This window comes from Haliaeetus leucocephalus, unplaced genomic scaffold (genome assembly GCF_000737465.1).
Source record: "Haliaeetus leucocephalus isolate CR32 unplaced genomic scaffold, Haliaeetus_leucocephalus-4.0 Scaffold141, whole genome shotgun sequence".
NCBI lineage: Eukaryota > Metazoa > Chordata > Aves > Accipitriformes > Accipitridae > Haliaeetus > Haliaeetus leucocephalus.
This window is the reverse complement of record NW_010972577.1, coordinates 2,505,882-2,524,513: the sequence shown is the minus strand read 5'-3', so window position 1 is coordinate 2,524,513 and position 18,632 is coordinate 2,505,882. Positions and strand designations below refer to the sequence as shown.

The 18,632-nt window shown below is 40.1% G+C and overlaps 1 protein-coding gene across 1 annotated transcript in view; it reads right to left on the bottom strand.

The window, feature by feature from the left end:
• The window catches only part of MLIP (muscular LMNA-interacting protein), a 138,182-nt gene that overhangs the window by 50,573 nt on the left and 68,977 nt on the right, over window positions 1-18,632 (bottom strand). Inside the window, exons 4-5 of the mRNA XM_010561102.1 lie at window positions 15,202-15,360; window positions 12,805-13,173 (exon numbers count right to left, since the gene is read on the bottom strand). Of these exons, the coding sequence (XP_010559404.1) occupies window positions 12,805-13,173; window positions 15,202-15,360 (528 nt within the window). The remainder of the gene's footprint in view (window positions 1-12,804; window positions 13,174-15,201; window positions 15,361-18,632) is intronic.

Here is an 18,632-nt window from a genome sequence, read left to right as displayed (position 1 = left end):
CTGCTGACTACTATCCTTAAATGAGTATCAGGAGAGGCTGTGAGTTTTTTCCAAGTTTGCTTGTGATTTGATATGATAATGCACAGCTACTTCTGCCAGTACATGTACCTCAACAACTGCTGCTGTGGGGTGTGATCCTGGACCTCTAGGTAAGAGGGATTTCTGTGATTGCTTTAATGAGACTGATTAGGATCCTTAAATGCTGAATTACTTGTGTGAGTGGATAGATCATTTAAGTCATGTCACAGCTTGTCATCTCCTGAATAAGTAACTCTACCACCCAAGCAAATACTTCAAAACAAGTATAGGAACTTTCACACTCTAACGAAGTATACAGAACTGACAAATCTAAACCAGAGAAAACGCATGGGTTTGGGTACAAAAATTCTAAGATCAGCCTTAAAAATTATTCTTTTGAAATGATTTCTATTTTAGACTATATTAGCTTGCCCAGTTATTTTTAACTCTTTAGAAACCATTCTTACTATATTTTCTTGGCAATTATGGAGGTTGAATTCGGTAATTTTTAAATCATTGATGAGATTCTTCTACACTTACATGAGTTCAAGAGCTAGGGCTCTTAATCACATGACTGCTAGAATTTATCTTTTTTAACAATTAAGTAGGGATTTGCTGCATTGTTCCCTTTTCAGCAACATTCTAATAAATAATCACAAATTCACACAATAGACTTTTAAGTTATTCATTGATTATTTCTGTGATAATCATCCAGAAATAAAGTTACTTGTTAATCAGTTGAGGTGTTTTAATGTACCATCGTCTATAGCAGTGAATACTGGTGATTATGAGATAAGGGGCTGAGCAGCATGCTGTACTTTCGGTCATTCTTTTGTCACTTTCTTCTTTTCTTTATATCTAATAAAAGTCTCGATAACAGCAGAGGGGCCAAAATTTTAATTCAGATAAGAGAAACTTATATCATCTTCAGTCCTCTCTTGCAATATTGTAGGACACTAGCTTTTAATCCTTTCTATACAGAGTATTATGTTTGCTTTCTACTTTACTCATATTTCTTAGTCAGAAGTTGGACAGTGACAGCCATTCAAGAAGTAAATAATCACAATAATCATATTGAATGGACTGTCTGACAAAGCAGATGAACGCAAATGCTGGAACTGCACTTCTTTTTCTTTTTTTTGGGGGGTGGGGGTGGGTAGTAGTTCATATGAGATTTAGTGATTCTAACTTGGATGTCTACCATGTAGGTGCTTCAGTCAAAACTAATGCCTTTTATAGTGATAAGCGTTTCTACAGGATAATTCATCTCATCCCAAAACAGGCACCTAGAAAGGTAAAATAAAATCATCCTGTAAATGCACCCTATTCCCTCCATTAGCTATAATACAATTGCCCAAGTTGTGCTTGGATATCTAACAGTCAAATGTCAAAAGTCACGTGAGTTGAATCCTGCCCTTTGAACATTCAGACAGCAACACTTTGCTATAAATGTGTGTGGTTTCATATATATATTTATGTATATACAAAATCTATATGCAGATAAGACATAAAACACTGCTCACTGAAGTAAGATGGAAGACCAAAACTCCAAATATTAAAATTGCCATATCCACAAAATGTATCTTTGTTTGCTTATAATTGATATTCAATCAAGAAAATTATATAATTGAATATGTAAATGAAATGCAGTATCTTCACTAGCCTGTAGGCTTTTTATCTGATGAGTTGGGTATCATATACAATGGGAATACTGTGACCACTTTGAAGTTAGTTGTACTGTTACATGACCTAAACAAAGACATATCAGACTGTTAAAATGCAAAAGTTTCATCGCTTCCAGATACTGTAGAACCTGTGAGAAATGTGCTGTTGTCACAGTGTCTGAGTGGAAAGTCTTTAATTCAGTTTCTCATCAATATGAATATGTTTCTGGACACATTAGTTCACATTACTTAAAATTATTATTCAATGCCTAAATACATTTAGTATTCTGGTTCATAGAAATCTAGCAGTTATTTTTAAACTGCCGTGGACAGTTAGGTCTTCTAGCCTGCACCATGGTACGCTCAAAAGCAAACCAACTCCAATATCAAAGCTCAGGCAAATATCAGCCTGGGAAGTTTGGGGGGAAATGTCCTACTTTTCTTGCTGAAATGAACACCTATGGTACCAACAGGGCATTGCAAAGTGTGCTAGACACATACCTATAGAGGCTTAAAATCAGCGACTAACCATGGCAGTGCAGAGCTCCTCATGAGTAATCTTTCCTGCTTTGTGGTAGATTTTTGCAGCTGTGCTGAGCTCAGTGTTGCTACAGTTACTTTTTTTCCCTGGCTGTTTTGGGTAGATCTACACTCATTCCCGTGCTACATTTAAATAGGAAAAATCAAAGAATATGTAGGAATGATACCTCATGAAACCACTGCAAAGGGTTTTTAAACAACAGCCAGAAATTTTTGTTCTAATCTGCTCCTGCAGAATCAGCAATTTTACCTGTCTCCACTCCATCCTACTGTTCATTTTGCTATATCAGGTCCATGAGGACACTATTAAAGTGTCTGCAAAGCCCAGGGAGAGGGGTTTTATTTCCTGTGTTCACCCACAGTTCACACTTCACACTGATCTGTGGATTTAGGTTTATATTCACTTTGCAAAACAGCCATATTTTTAAATCATTGGCAAACATAAAGATAAATAAATATATAAAGCATGGGAAAGCACATGTGTTTATATGTATAAATGCAAACAGTTAAATAAGTTCATAGGTTATTCTTTGATTTGCATGAATTGGTGCATGCATATGCATAGACATAGAAAAGCTCTCCATTAAAGAATCCTTTTTGCATAATTGCTTTGATATCATGCTAATGAAAAATACTGAAAAGTACATCTAATGTCAAAATTCTGGTTTTATAGCTGTTGGTTTAATACATGTCTTAACGTTGTTTCAACTGCTGTTGAAGCAACGTTAAGGTTGCAAAATTACACATGCCAAAGTCAAGCACTTCTAGACACTGTGCTTTTCCCTTGATATTCACTTAGCACATTCATACATGCAAAAATTTTGTCATGCATCAACAGTCATCAGATGGAGCAACCTGCTTTTTGTCTAGTTCTAAAGTTGAGCTGATTGGCACTAAAGAGACCTAGATGCTGCTTAGGACACTAATGTGGTCTCTCCTCAATCTTTTCCTTTTTTCTGTGGAAATAAACTGAGATCTGAGGTTGGAGTGTTACCAGAGAGCCTGGTACCATTAACACAGCAAGCAAGTTCATTGAGCTATGCCTTAAACTAGGTATGGAAATAAATGAGAGCGGGAGGAAAGGAGGATGTCGAATACACACTAGTATCAACTATGAATGAAGTCTCAGCCTCACATTTCAAAGCCACAAGAGACCTTTCCTGCACTGAACACTGAGCTGCATTCGATTTAGAGATTTCAGATCTTCCACATCGCCAGTGGAGCCAGCGTTGGCTCCGTGGTTAAAAATTGCACCAGAGTAACAGCCCAAGTCTCTTAAACTGGTGTATACTCTCCCAGCCTCCATGGGGTGGTGGGGCAGTTTCAAAAGTGCCACCATATCACATGATAAAGCAGAATTAGCAGCAAAAGGGACAGTAGGAAAGACAGAAAGGGTGTAATAACCCCTGCAAATATAAACACAGGCAAAATCTCTGTGTCACAAGCAGAGAATTTCTTTCCTGCCAGAGTCTCTCACAGTGCTCATTGCACTGACTAGCAGAAACCACAACTGCTTTGCAATCTGCAGGCTCAGTCATGCATTCCAGTTTTGTCTTGGGGGCTTCTCTCTTGGAATTTCTACAGTTTCATTTCTCTTTTTGTTTCCTTGGTACCGACAGGGGGTAGTGACACTGTACAGCTGTGCTTGGCACAATGGTTCCCCTCGGTCGTTTGTTTTTTTTAAAAGAACCATTCATGACAATTGCTACTTTGTGCTGATTTAAACCTCTCATTTTCAATTAACATTTTCCAAGCAGTTCAAGTCACCCCTGCCATGGCCAAGCTGTTAGGAACACATTTGACACAATTTGATTTGGCAGACCAGGCTGTAATTTTGTGCTGTGAACAAATAAATCGATAAACTCTGATAGCCTTTCGGTGATAGGCAAAGCTCAGGTATCAGCAAGAGGAGGCACAAAGGAAGCACAGTGTGCAGAGATGAAAGAGGTTGGAAAGCTTTCTGCAGCTCTGATGTCTTCTGCCACCAGCTCTTCCTTTTTGCATAGCAGTTCCTTTTGTTTTCACCTACCTGCTGTGTGTTTTCTGATCAGCTTTCCTTTCCTTCCCCTTCCCATCCTTGAGATTTATCTTTAGGTTTAAAGTGTGACTGGTTCCCAAGCCCTCCTGCAGCAGTCACCAGCATTGCTTATTCTCGCTCTGCTGGGGCTCCCCCACCTGCGCCTGGATGATGAACAGCGGGAACGTGGCTGATCCCTCGAGTGTGAGACTTTCATATTTGCAGTAGTTCGTGTTGTAGGAAGCTTGGCTTTTTTTTTTTTCCCCCTCATCCTCTGTCTAGCACAAGATCAGAGAAGTACCAAAGAAAGGGAAGAAGCAGAAGACTGTCCTTGTCTTCCCTCTCTGGCTCTTGACCCCAAAGTCCCTACTGAGGCCGAGCTCAGCTGTGCCCCTGGGCTGGTCCCAGACTGGCCGGGCAGAGTCCAACCTCCTGGGGAGTGGGGAGGACAAGTGGGACGAGGTGCTGGGGAATCAGTTGTCACTGGAACCACCAGTTCACATCAATCAGATTAAGCTGCTTCTAGCTCAGCCCTGCACCTAAGATCACCATATTTCTCTTCCTTTCAGTAGGAATACCTGCACATTGACATTTGCATGGGGTATATAGAACATGTTTTATGGTTTATTTTTTACACACCAGTGTTTTAGGTGAGCTTCAAAAATAAGTGCACCAAATGTATATCAGAGCCACTGGCCACAAATCCATCTTCAGTAGTATCTCCTCCCACTCATGAACAGAGTATTTCATTTTATGCTAAAGGATTCCTACAGCATCTTCCCCATAATATAGAACATTTGCAAGCAATTTGATATGGTAGGATTTAAGTCTTTGCTATCTTCACTATCAATACAATAACTGTGCCTTTTTAAACATTTTTTCCACAGCCCATTTACTTTACTAGCATTGTGCAACGCAGATGTGATTTCTCCTACAGGGACAAAGAACTATTAGAAAATAAGCATGCACCAAGAGTACCTTGGGTTTGATGTTTTCATGGTCAGGAGGCAGGGAAAAAGACTGTGGTGAAGTCAGCTCTCTGGGTCTTGACGGCAGTGTGCCTCGTGACTTGTCTGAGACAGGAGATCTGCACTTTAACACCGGTGAGGTGGCAGATTGCTCAGGTCTTGGAGAGGAGGAATGAGACCTATAATTTGTGTGCAACGATGAAGAATTAAGCTGCAGTGGACGGGAATTAATATTACCAGTTTGTGGAACCGGTGGAGTAGCATCAGGCTGTGAGAGAGACCACTGCTTTGAGACACTTGAAGGGGTAGGAGAGGAGGCACTCGTCTCCTGAACAGGCGTTTGGGATGAATCTGATGTAGATCTAGACGCTGAATACAAAAGACCTGGGGAAGGAGATGAGTGTTTTTCTAGGGTGGGGGAGAATGTGCCACTAAGAGTGGTAGAAGAAAGCAAGGGGTACGACCGGCAGGTAAAGATGGGCGAGTAAGTGTGTACTCTCTGAGACTTCTGAGGTACACAGGACCGGGACTCAGCATACCACAGCCCTTCTGGAGAAGGAGAGACAGGGTGTGCAAGGGAAGAGGGTGCTGGGACACAAGGAGGAGGCAGCGTGGAGTGCAAACCTGGAGAGGAAACTGCTTTTCTATGGGAGGAGACAGGGGATGACAGAGGATTTGGGGAGTCTGGAGAAAGCATTCTGACTGGAAGATGCTTTTTAGGAGAAAGGGATCTTGTCCGAGGGGTGGGATGAGGCTTGGAGGGTAAAGGCAGATGCTGAGCCCATCCTGAAGGCCAATATTCCTCTCTACTGGGAGAATCTGGCCTTATAGGAGGGCTTGAAACAGATTTCCTGGGGGTTGGAGGAGTTGTTTTGGACTTCTGATCTATTGTAAGTGTTGAGGAACCAAGGGAGCTAGGAGAAAACGTGGGACAAGAAGCAGGAGAAAGTGGTCTCTGTTGAGAAGAGCCTGATCTCAAAATAGCTGTTAAGAGAGTGAGTCTAGTTGGCAGAGGGGATCTGAGTCCTGACTTTGCTAAATTTCCTCTAGATGACATTTGTGTGCAAGGCTCATTTATACTATATATGGTTGAAGAGGAGCCGTAAAGAGAGGGTGGAGACAAAGGTTTAGGACTAGGAGATAATGAATGTGTTATTATATGTACAGGGACAGGAGATAAAGCGTTCAACCTTTTGGAAGAACGGGGGGATAATGACTGAGCTGAAGATCCTTGAATTTCAGCTGAACGTGGAGGATTGGGGGAAAGACTCGGGCTCTTTGCTGGAACAGAGGATGTGGTGAAGTCTCCCATTTTGCAAACACAGCCAGGGGTATAGAGACTTGGAGTTTGCATGTTATCATACAATCGAGGAGTGGAGTAACAACTGTTTGATGCAGAAGAGGATATTTTAGACATGGAGGGAGGTGAACTATGGAAAGCAGACTGAAAGTAGAGAGATGAATCTTGCTTAGAAGACCCAGTTGCTGACTGCCAGTTGTTACGGGAGTCTTCCAGCGAAGAGGCTTGATTCAGGTTAACCATGGCACCACACGCTACTTTCTGATTAGTTGGAGAAATTAAGTGGACAGCAGGTGGTTTAGAGGAAAGATGATCAGAGATGGAAAGAGTAGAAATTAACTGGAGAAAAAAGAAAAACAGAAATATTAATATAGGCGGAACCTGTGGAACTGATAAGCACCCCACCTTACAGTCCTGTGGTCATGCATACAGTGTTTTGGTTAGTATTGCTCTGTGGGTTAAATGCACAGGGCTGTCTTAAACTCAGGGATACAGCCTGATGGATAAGGCTCTCAGGTGAGGTGACTGAGAGCAGACAAGTTTCGTGTTACTTTATTTTTATGAGATCTCAGTTTTGTTGACATAAACAAGGTTCAAGGCTACTGTATTTTTCATTTTAGTTAAAACCCAAGACAGTTGTGCCATCAGTGGCCAGAATCATGTGATGCCTTTCACATTGTAACACAACAGAAAGTGAGAAAATTGCAATATTGTCCCATCTCACTTTACCAGTTCAGTGGAAAGTACCCTTTCTGTAAATGAGATTCAAGTCAAGTACTCATTTTCTCATTCAGTAAACACCTTCTGCAGCACTGTGATATCAGAACAAGAAATTTGCTCAGAACTACTTAAATCAGACATCCAGTTTGTTTTTCACTTCTCTTGTCATTCACAAAGCAGGCATTTGACAGTTTGCAGGATATGAGTCCTTATCCCCTTCTCCACAGTCTTACAATACACTAATAAAACAGTAATGAGCTCTTTCATGAGAGCCTTTTTTCTAAGGTCTATTCTAATTAGGATTTGTCAAAACTAATTAGAGCATACAAGTATATTATCAACCTTTTATACAGTTTTATGCTTCTAAAGAAAGAAATTGTCTCAAAATCTTCCAAGTTGTTATAATGCTGCAATTAAAAACTGCGGTATACACAATATGAGTAAAACCTATCAGTATGAAATAGTGAGCTAAGTCAACTGTAAAACCAAAAGGCTATAAATTATCCCCTAACTTTTGACTGGGCAATTTGAAAGCAGGGAAATTGACTCTAATCCCTACAAACTTTATATAAATACAAACCCACCTATTTCTCTACTGTTTGATACCCTGAAAAAATTATGCAATTCTATAAAAGACAATTATACCATTCAGTTTCTACATACATGACCTGCACATGGCTGTGGCTCAGCATATGTGTTATATTTTTTAATACAAATGTCTTCCCTATAAGAGAGAGGAATCATGAGGATGATTATGATGATGATAATTATTATTATGTCATATAGTATTGATACATCACAAAACAAAAATAAGAACAAATCAAATGATTTTCAGCTGAGAGTACATGCTGGAAGAAGCTGAATAGCAAGACTTAGCAGCTTTTAAGGGCTAAACATGGGCTAAACAGGCACATCAGAACCCTATTAGCCCTTATAACTTAAAATAAGTGAGCTCTTCCTGCGAAATGATACCATATAAATAGCAAGGCTTGTAAACGGAAGACACTTTCTGTATAAGATCTTCAGAAGAGCTAAGGCAATGCCTTGATTTATAGAAATAAACACCAACCATCAGGATGCCTTTATAACCACACTAACTTCCCCTTATTTTATACATGTGTTAAGGTATCCCATTTCAAAGTGGAAAGCCAACGGATGTGTACAGGGCAAATATTGGAATATAAAAATTAATATCCATGATATCATTGTACCATATATTCTATTGGATTAAGAAATGATGCCTCTTGTTGGAAAAGCTGCTAATTAAGAATAAGAAAAAATATCAGAAATTGAGAATAATTTATCAATATTTAAACATTATGAAAAATCATTTTTAAATAAGTCATGAAACATAAAATTATTTAACAAGTTCAAAAGCAGCATGGTAATACATCTGATAAATTGGAGCAGCCCCCTGACTTTAAAAATGAGTTCTGGAAGTTGATCAACTACCAAAACAAAACTGGGGGATGAAATCTCTATATTTCAAAATAGATTAGATAGATAAACTTCCCTTACAAAGACAACAGATTAAAAGAAAATGAGGAATGAATGTGAAACTCCATAATGAAAGAGCAGGATGTGCAATGACTTCTAATTAGTTAAAAGTTAATAAGCAAGATTTATAAGCAGCTAGGAAAATGTTCATAGTAACAAACGATAAATATGCTTCTTCAAGTATGATAAAGACATTTTGCAGTAGTCATCTTCCAGTTTGAACACCACTGAACATTTACATGCTGAGCTAATTGAGCCATTATTCAAGTCTTCTGAAAAGATTTTGCTATTGTATTACAGTGTTGACTACATCTATAGATGATCAGCCTCTTGTTTACAGGATCAGAGAATCAAAATCAAAGTTGGTTGGAAGTGACTTCTTGAGGTCATCTAGTCAAGCCTCCTACTCAAAGCAGGTGAGACACCACCACCAGTGGGTCAGGTCAGCTGTGGCTGTGTCTCACCAAGTCTCAAGCCCCTAACGGAGGTGGCTCCAGCACCCTCTGGGCAGCCTGTGTCAGTGCTCCACCACCTCCCAGTGAGGAAGCTTCTCAAGATGTCCAGCTGGGATGTCCCATGCTTCAATTTGTGGCCATTGCTGTCTCACCTGCCGCTGCAGAGAAGAGTTTGGCTCTGTCATCTCTGTAACTGCCCTTCAAGTAGTGGTGGACTGTTCCTAGACACCTCCTTGGCTGCCTCTTGGTGGGAGTCAACAAAGCCAGGTCTCAGCCTCAGCTCACGTGCCCCAGCCACCTTTATAGCTTTGTGCAGGACCCCCATTCCCTTCTTCACAACTCTTGAATTTGGGGGTGAGTGGCCACCAAACTGAGCAGGGTTTTACAGGTGCAGCCTCACCAGTGCCAGCAGGTGAGATATAATAACTTCCTTCGATCAGTGGAATTTTTTTTTTTTTGCCTTTTTTTCTGTTCAGTTTCTCTACTGGTTTAAAACACTTCTGTAGTTGTACTGGATTAGTGCAGAGGAAGTGAGTGACTGAAGTAGATTTGTGTTCCTTTGGTCTGTGATTCAACTGCAAGCCTTTTTCTCTTCTCAGGAGCACCTCAGATATACATCTCCAAAAAATGTATAAAGACAGTTGAAATAGGTGGCAAGGCTACTGTAGCACAAAGGGATTAAGGAACTTGAAAACAATCTTTATGCCTCATAGATGATGATCCCAGAAATATCAAAGAGGTCATAGTCTTAGCATTGAGCCTGGCAGGGGAGACCTTCAGCACATTTGAAATGGCAGAGCTGAGCTGGACACAAGGCAAGTGGTCTTTCTGGTGAGATCGCACTGTTTTGGAAGGGCACAAAAAATGTGGTTACTTATACCAGCAAGGCCCTGAGAGATGTGCTGGTCAAAGAGGAAAAGGAAAGAGTGACAAACTGAGAGCCCAAAAAGCAAAAATCATGTCCGAGAGAAGATAGGCTCAATGTAGACCTGGTCCTGGGGCCAGTTAACCATGCTTTGATCTCAGTAGAATTTGGTTATAGATAGGAAAAAATAAATTCCCTAACAAGTCTGAAATCTGAGAACCAGAAAGTCAGAAAGAAGTGCTGGAGATTGTGGAAAACTTGACAAAATCTCTGGAGACAGCACAATAAATCAGACTGTGAGCTGAGAGCCAATTAATATAGATGCCATTCAGAACAGTCCAGTTCCTCCCAACAAGGAATGTGTATTCTTCCTGGTGATGGCAGGAGTTTGTAGGGAGTCTTGACTGATTTGTCTGGAAAAGCCAAACCAGATGACATGCACTGGACAGAGGAGTGTCAAGTGACTTTGACTAGCTAAAAAAGCCTTCTGGCTATTGATCCCCACAGTGAGTCAAGAAGTTTCTCCAAGCTGAGTTCACGTCCTAGCATTCAGGGGAGCAGATATCCCCCTCATCCCAAAGGGTAAACTCCCAAAGGCAGGAGTCAGTCTGCCTCTCCCTTGCATGGCTAGACACTCTTCAACATTTAAAAAAAAACCACAAAAAAACACCAAAAATCAAATACAATATATAAACAGTAAACTATCGCCAAAAAGTTCCAAATATTACCAGAATAACTGATCTTTTTTTTTTTAACTTATTATCTTTTTCAGACTTCGAATATAGTGTGGCATTTTCCAACATCAGTCAGGACCTTTATGCCTCAAAGAAGAGCAAAAGCTTCGATTTTTTTCAATGCTCTTCTTTTTTTCTTTCATTTAAACAAAGTCAGAAATGAATGAAGCTGTAGGAGCCCTCTGGTTCAGTTAGAGCGATCCCCTGTACACCAATGGTCCCCAATGCTGGTCCTTGTTTTTCTTATCTCTGACAGGAAATGCATAGTCTAATTATGCTTTTAAATGAACATAATGTTATATGTAATAACTCTTAAGTGGGACGTCATACTGCACTTATAATCCAAGAACAGACAAGGTAGCCCCTATATGGAATCCTTTGTACAAAGGAAATCTACCAACAGATAAAGAATGCATGCATTTAATCTTTTTGTAGTTTTCCTTCATTTCTGAACTGATGATACTTCATTAGATAGTAAGCTAGAAAGAGTGATGCCTAAGGAAACACCAAAGAAGAATCAGAACATCAGTGAAAAGTAGCCTAGTAAAAACATCCTCTTCTTATGAAGCAATAGAGACAACTAGAGATATTTAGATAATGAAGACTGAGGAAGTACTTAACTGTCTTGAAAACTTGTGACTTAAGAATAATGATGAGATATGCGTTACCCATATTACATACTACCTCTCTTCACATTCAGCTGAACAGTTAGTAAAGTTAGGCTTTAATTTCTTGTTCTGTGCAATCTGTATTTTCTGTTACTTTACCAGGCAAATCCCTGTTTACTTGTCAAGTCATCATTACAGCATATGAATTTTCCGTACAGTCTTACAAAAAATCCACCCAACTTCTGTAATAGCCTTTAAAGAAACCACCCAAGTAATCCTGGCAGAATCTGCATACTGAACATTGCTGAAGTAAATTTGTATTTCCCTAGGACAATTACTCTTTCACAAGCTGCTTCCTCTATATAGATTTTTCTACGCCTTTACACCCTCCTCAGGTAAAATTCTCACTGACTTCACTGGGAGCTTCTCAGAAGAAATGAATATTTCATAATGCTGTGAATCCCAAACCAGAGTGGATTTCTTATTCGCAATTTCCTCAATCAAAAATTGACACTGAATTTGATGAAAAATTGAGTAGCACAAGTATTTCAACACAAGATAGGAAGTCCTATTCATTTTCAGAGACAAAGTAGCCATACTTAACTTTTTTTTTAAACTATCCATGAAGAATTGCATTTTCAGCTGATGGAAATCCTGTTGAGGTCAAAGGAAATGTCCTAATTTACTCCATGTGAGAAGGATGTTGCTATTTTGCTAAAGGTAGAGTTTTCCACTGCATATACAACCTTGAGAACTATCAGTGCTCTTTCCAAGATGGGAGACATTAACTTTTCATGCAGTAAATCAGATTGATGCATTTTGAAAATGAAACATTTCAAAGTCACTTTTTTGAATTCTCCCAGTGACAATTTAAAATTTTAATAAATCAATAAATGTGCCCTATAAAGATCAACATAAAATGGACCTTTCATCTTCATTAGTTCTTTACACCTGTGCAAAGTCAGTGCTAACTAATAATCAGAATAATAGGATTTTTTTACAGCCTCTTTCTCTAGCATAAAGGGCTGCAGCGATGCTAAGAAAAAAACCCTAGGCCTGAGAAGTCTGATGCTAATAATTCAAATGATCTACAGGCTCCATTGATTTCAATGACCTTAGCCAATTTAGACTAGCTAGGAATCTAACACCTTCTGATTAATTTACTGTCATGATGAGCTGCTCTTAAAGGAAAGAACAATAGATCTGCATTACCTGCTCCATGTATTTACCAGAGCCATAGGGAAAGGCGTCGGAGGGGGCTGGGACAGCTCCTTAGAGTCCAAACATTACAGGGATGGCCAACAAAAATGCTAATTAAAGAATAAATTGGCCAAGCTGCTTTACAAACTGACTCAGTGTCCATGACCTGAAAGCTTTAGAAAGCAAAAGTTAGCTCTAGAGTTTAAAGAGCAGGTTACCTGTTGTTTCTGTGGATCAGCAGCGCTGTGGGAAAGCGCAGGACCTGGAACGTGCCCGTCACCAGGAGGTCTCCCTGCTCCGGTGCCAGGGGAAACGTGGGACGTGGCCAGCAGCTGGGCGCTGATGGGACCGTAGCCGTTGGAAGGCCGGTGGACGTTGCTTGAGGCAGCGGCTACTTCATCTTCATCACCAGAGTCCGTAATCAGGATAAACTCAGCCTTAAAAAGGTCATTCTCCTGCATTTCTCCTTTGCTCGAGTTACACCCCGGGGACCAGAAAGCCGTTCGGGTGCTGTCTGGACCGACGGTGGGGACGCGGTCTTGTCTGGCCCCACTCTTTAAGACCAGCTCATCAATGACTGCATGAGACTGCAAAAGACAGAAGGAAGAAGATCCCAATTAGCTGCATTTTACTTGTGTTCCCCAAAACGCAAAGTCATTTTGGCTCGCAGCAGTGGCTGGCACTGCTCTACCAAAAGCGCAGAGGATGAATGAAGAATTTGGGCACGAGCACCTAGCAGAAGCCAACCAGCTCCCCAGGGAGCCTCCTGCTTCCAGCCCCCCCAGCCGATGATGCGGGGGCTGCCTTCCCACCAACTCGCAGAGCAACGGGGGACTCTGAGCACAACGACGGCCCGAGCCTGGGGCTGGCGCGGGAACCGAAAAGGAGGGTGCAGTCAAGCCGAATGAGCTGTCAGACCAGACTACGCCAGACACGATGGGAAGGCGTCCCGACCGCAGGATCCACGGGAGCAGACAATGCTCCTCAGAGGAGCCTGACAGACAAATCTGGGACAAAACCTATACATATTAATGAAGAAACAAAGGCCTTTAAGCCAGGGCATTCTCTGAAGAGAGCAGACAAAGAATCCGAGGTCAGAGAGCTTTACTGTATCTTCAAGCTTCTCAGCACAGACCACAATTGTTCTTCATATTTTCTGCCATTTCCACTTCCAGTATGTAACTCCTGAAGCACGCTTTGGATGAGAGCAGGAGTAGCGCAAGCTGGACATATGACACACACATCACCAAATCATTCAATATTGAAACTGCTATGGTCACTCATATTTCTCTTGAAGGAGGAATCAGATAAAAAGAATAGAAATATGGTGTACTGCAAGAGAAAGCCTGTAGATGGGGCTCATATTTGAATCCTGCTTGAGGAATACAATAATTACAAATTTCCACTTCACTTACAGCTCCACAAGTCCCTGGAGCTCAGTTCTTTAAAAAAATATTGGACCATAAAGGGGGATACCACCAGTATGACTTTGGAGGTGTTATTTTCATTATCTGATGTTGGTTGGGTTTTTTTAAACATCGTTCAGGTTCTAGACCTTTTAGAAAAGGGAGCAATCAGTGCTATGAAGGCCTCAGTACTGCATCACCTGCCAGGATAGTTTTCTCTGCCTACAGAGAAACACAGGGAGACAGATGTCAGGAAGACCTGATTCTGCTTTACCCAGGGCGTTACTTACAGTAAAACCAATACTGAGTGGCTGGAAATGCAATTATCCTGAGGATAATATTCCAGTGCGTATCTCTTCACACACATCTGTTCTCTGCCCAGACCTAACCCTTTTTAGACAGATAGGACACTGAAAATGCTAAAGCAGGTTCAGGTCAGAGGGCTGTGAAATCCTGTGAAAAGTTTATTACGTGGAAGGGTACGCAGAACCGCAGCCACAGCAATGTCCCAGGGAAGGAGCTGCTACACAAGAGCAGAATTACTGTAAACATGAATATTAACCTGAGGGTTGCAGTTGCCTTTCAAGCAGCATGGAATAAAATAAGAGGCCGTTAAGTGTTGTGAGGCAGGAAAGGAATAACAAACGCTGTGGGCTGGCTAAAGGAAGGAGAACCAGGAATGTGGCGCTGCTGGCTTCACCGTCACGGGACATGGGGACAAGCTTTGAAAAACAAAAAGCAAGCTTCCACTCTGATGCGTTACTACGGAGCTATGAAAGGGACTGGCACCTTTACTGGAAGCCACAGCACTGGCATTTGCTGAAACCAGTGACCAACATCCAGTGACCAACTCTTGCTCAATTCCTGTGTGGTAACACTCCTCGCACACCACCCTTGCTCCCATGAGGATGAGGAAGGAATCCCCCCTCATCTGCCAAGAATATAGCCTTGCATGCCTGACAGAGGACAGTATCAAGATGGGCAAGGGTTTCCTTCCAAGAGAAACTCTGTCAAAGGCAAAACAGGCCGTTGAGCAGATAACAGCCTTCTCTTGCACAATGATTCTGCATCTCTAGTAGGCTTGGTAAATAAAACCAAGCCCAAGCCAAGAAACAGTTCAAGGCAAAGAGCTTCAGTTCAGTGATGCTCAGGATAAAATTTTCTGTATCTTTTGAAAGAGTGGAAAAATTAGTGCAAACAAAGATCTACCTTATTTATAATTTCTTGATTGCTCAGATCCTTTGGTTCCTCTGGAATTGTCACAAGGAACTTAGAGACATCCACAACCTCAAAATGAGTTGGTAGTCGTCCAACAGATGGTACGAATGTGAAGGTCAGTGGTTTGGTTCCAGATTCTTGAGAACTGACCTACAAAATACACAATTAGTTCAACTATATTATCCAAATAAAGATTATTTTTGTCAGAGTTGAAATAACATTAATTAATTAATCTATGTAACTTACAAATCTATTATTAACTATACTGGTCATTGTTTTTATCGGGTCATTGTATATTAAGGTCTTCTTTAACAGACAATACTGCCTTGACTATACCCATCAACATCCCCTATATTCTAGTGGTGTGGCACAGGAGACAGGAAAAAATTTGTTCAATAATGTTATTCTTTCCATTTTCCACACCAGAATCAGAAAACCATACTCAATTCATTTCAAGGCTGTTTTTATCTCTGTTTAACTCCACTTTAGTAGAACAACAATGTAATTATACCTCTGTATCTGGACATACTATAGCCCCTAGAGTATCTGCTTAACAACTTAAAACAAACTGGAAAAACCTTTGCTCTGCAAAAAGAAAGCAAAACATGTTTACATTTTCTAAGGCAAATGCAGCTAATTCTGAACATCTGGGATGAATTCTGATTCAAGGAAAGGATCTTCTCCCATTTTCCTTGGGCCATTCAGCCACAAACACCAACTAATTGTCTGTCTGTCTGCTCATTTCTCCCTCCCCACCTTGCATTCTCGTTAGGATTGTGTACGTAGGACCTGAATGAAGAGAAGAGAGACTAAGAGAAGCCAATTTCACCTAAACGTTCAATTTTGTCACAGTGGTCTCCCATCGCTTCTATCTCCTTCGCAGGAAATGCTGGATAAGAAAAACAAGTCCACACCATGATAAAACTCTCAGTTGCTTTGCCACATATCAGGGAGAGGAACTGCAAAGGCCTTGGCAAGATAAATAGGGGGAACCACATCTCAAACCACTGAACCTGACATGCTGACTTTCCCACTACTAGTTGATGTAAAAACCCCTTCTTTCTGATTGAAAAATATAGAACGTGTAGATTTTCCCTTGTTTTATCATCTGATTTAAAGCTTACGGCAGTTAACTGTGTTTTCAATGAACTCTAACATGCAGAGCCTTGAACTGTATTGAATCACACAGAAAAACAGGACTACTGCTTTGCCTCATTTTTTTGTCTTGCTTGTTTAAAGTGAAACAAATTGGAGAGCTATGGCTCTCATTATGCTTCTTTGTAATTTGCATCCATAAGTAAATAGCAATTACAGAACAGAGTGGAATTATGGAATACATTCACATGACTCGATCTTCTTATGGCTGGAACATTAAAAATGATAGACACAGATTTCCAGTTTTGAAAAAAAATCTAAGCAAATATTAGTTACTTCCACTGACAGCTGTCTCCTCCAGGGCTTGGGCAAAACAGAGTCAGGTTATTTATACAAACACTGCCAGCTGCTCTTTTCTCTACAATTTAGGAGAATTCTGCTGTCAGACACACCCAGAATAAATTTACATGTGTCCACCCCTAATTCTGAAAGAATAAGGTTTTTTCTGTCTCTAATTAGGAAATGCAGCTTGTGACTCTGGCTACCTCAGTCGTCTTTACTAATATTTTCCCCCTCTTCCTCACCCTCTCGTCATGCTCTGACACTTGACAGCAGCTGTTCTTATCAGTGGGTGTTCTTGTGTCAGAGCACAAAATATTCCTTATAAAAGAAAAAGGAAGAGAGAGAAAAAGTGTGCAAATAGCAAGCCCACACACAATCCGATTTATAGAAAATTCCAATCAAATGTGGTAGCATTGCTAAACTCCCAGTACTTTATCTGTATCATATCTTTATCATATTTGTAACAAGGAAATACAAACAAAAGCCAAGTTATGAGGCTCCAGACCATTGCCTAGTAATGAGGAGATCTTGCTAGCACCTAATTCTGTACTGGTGAAAAAATTAAAGACTGCATGAAGAAGACCTTGCTGTGTTTGGCCTAAACACATTGTGGAAATAACCATCAAAATTGCTTGCAAGGTAAAACTAAGATTGAAAAACACATATAAATATGTGCAAGCTAGAGTATTTTTTCAGGTGGAAGATGCCATTAAAGCATGGCATTCTTTATATTCCCCTAGTATATTTTAGTTTTCCTAGAGTTGAGAAAGTATAAACCAGCAAATAGAATTACTGCATTTCAGGAAGTTTTAAGTTGCCAGATACTGCGTGAGGCAGTGTGCAGGAATGCTCTCCTCTTAGATTCACTTATAGCAAGTGGGAAACAGGAACTTCTAGCAGGTAAAACTGGTCAGGCAATCTAGGCTGCACCACAGAAACCTACACAATGAGCAAATATCACAAGACTGGTCAGAAAACGCAAACATTTCTGCTGGTAAAAACAAAAGAGAAAAAAATTCTTGCTTAAAAACATCTTGGAACTGGTTGTTTTTAATTACAGATTTTAAAAAAATAAGTAAATATGCTCTGACGTTTTAAAATTTAAATTGGACAATGTGAAGCAGAAGGAACCTTTACATAGTCTTTTTTTTTTTAAGGCAGAGAAAGGATTTTAGCACCTTTTTTCACATACTCATCGCATTTACTATATCTCACTGGCTGATGTTTCTATTCTTGAAGAACTGAAAGAAATGGACAGGTTGGACTTTCAGCATTTAATTACATCTATTAATAGCCACTCTGACATGTGGAGGTAAATAATAGAGAAATAACCTTAAAATTCAAATATATATGAATATATATATGAAACCTTCTTGCAGATTATCATATTTTCTCCACAACCAGTAGTAACAGCAGAAGGTATTCAATGCCATACATTCCCCGCTGCTGTAATTTGCTTGAATCAGTGGAGTTACGGTCGCAGAAAAATACCATATGGATGTCTATTCAAGTTAATGTTAATGAATTCTGGTTTATATTATATAATCAACTTTATGGACAATGAAATAATTGATTGTTTTTAATTGTATCCTTTCATGTTACTTAGCTCTTTGAAGGATATAAATTATAAAATTTAATATAAATAACCTTTGAATATCCATTGGGGGCTATAGACTGCTGCATAATATATTGCAGAATAGCTTCAAAAGGAGAAACTTATTCTAGATGACTTCCATGACTTCCTATGTCATCAATTTACAAACAGGTTTGTTGCATAATTAATACCATCAATTTACAACTGCCTCAGGGATAGTAACTTAAATTATATTAATTATTGTTTTCATTACCACAGCTTCTACAGTCCTTAATAGTAGAGCACATTTTTATTGTCTTGGTTACCTTATGAAGACAAATGAACACTTCCATTTAATCTCTCTCATTCTCTATACGCATTCAGCATACTGCCTATTTTGTGATTTAAATTG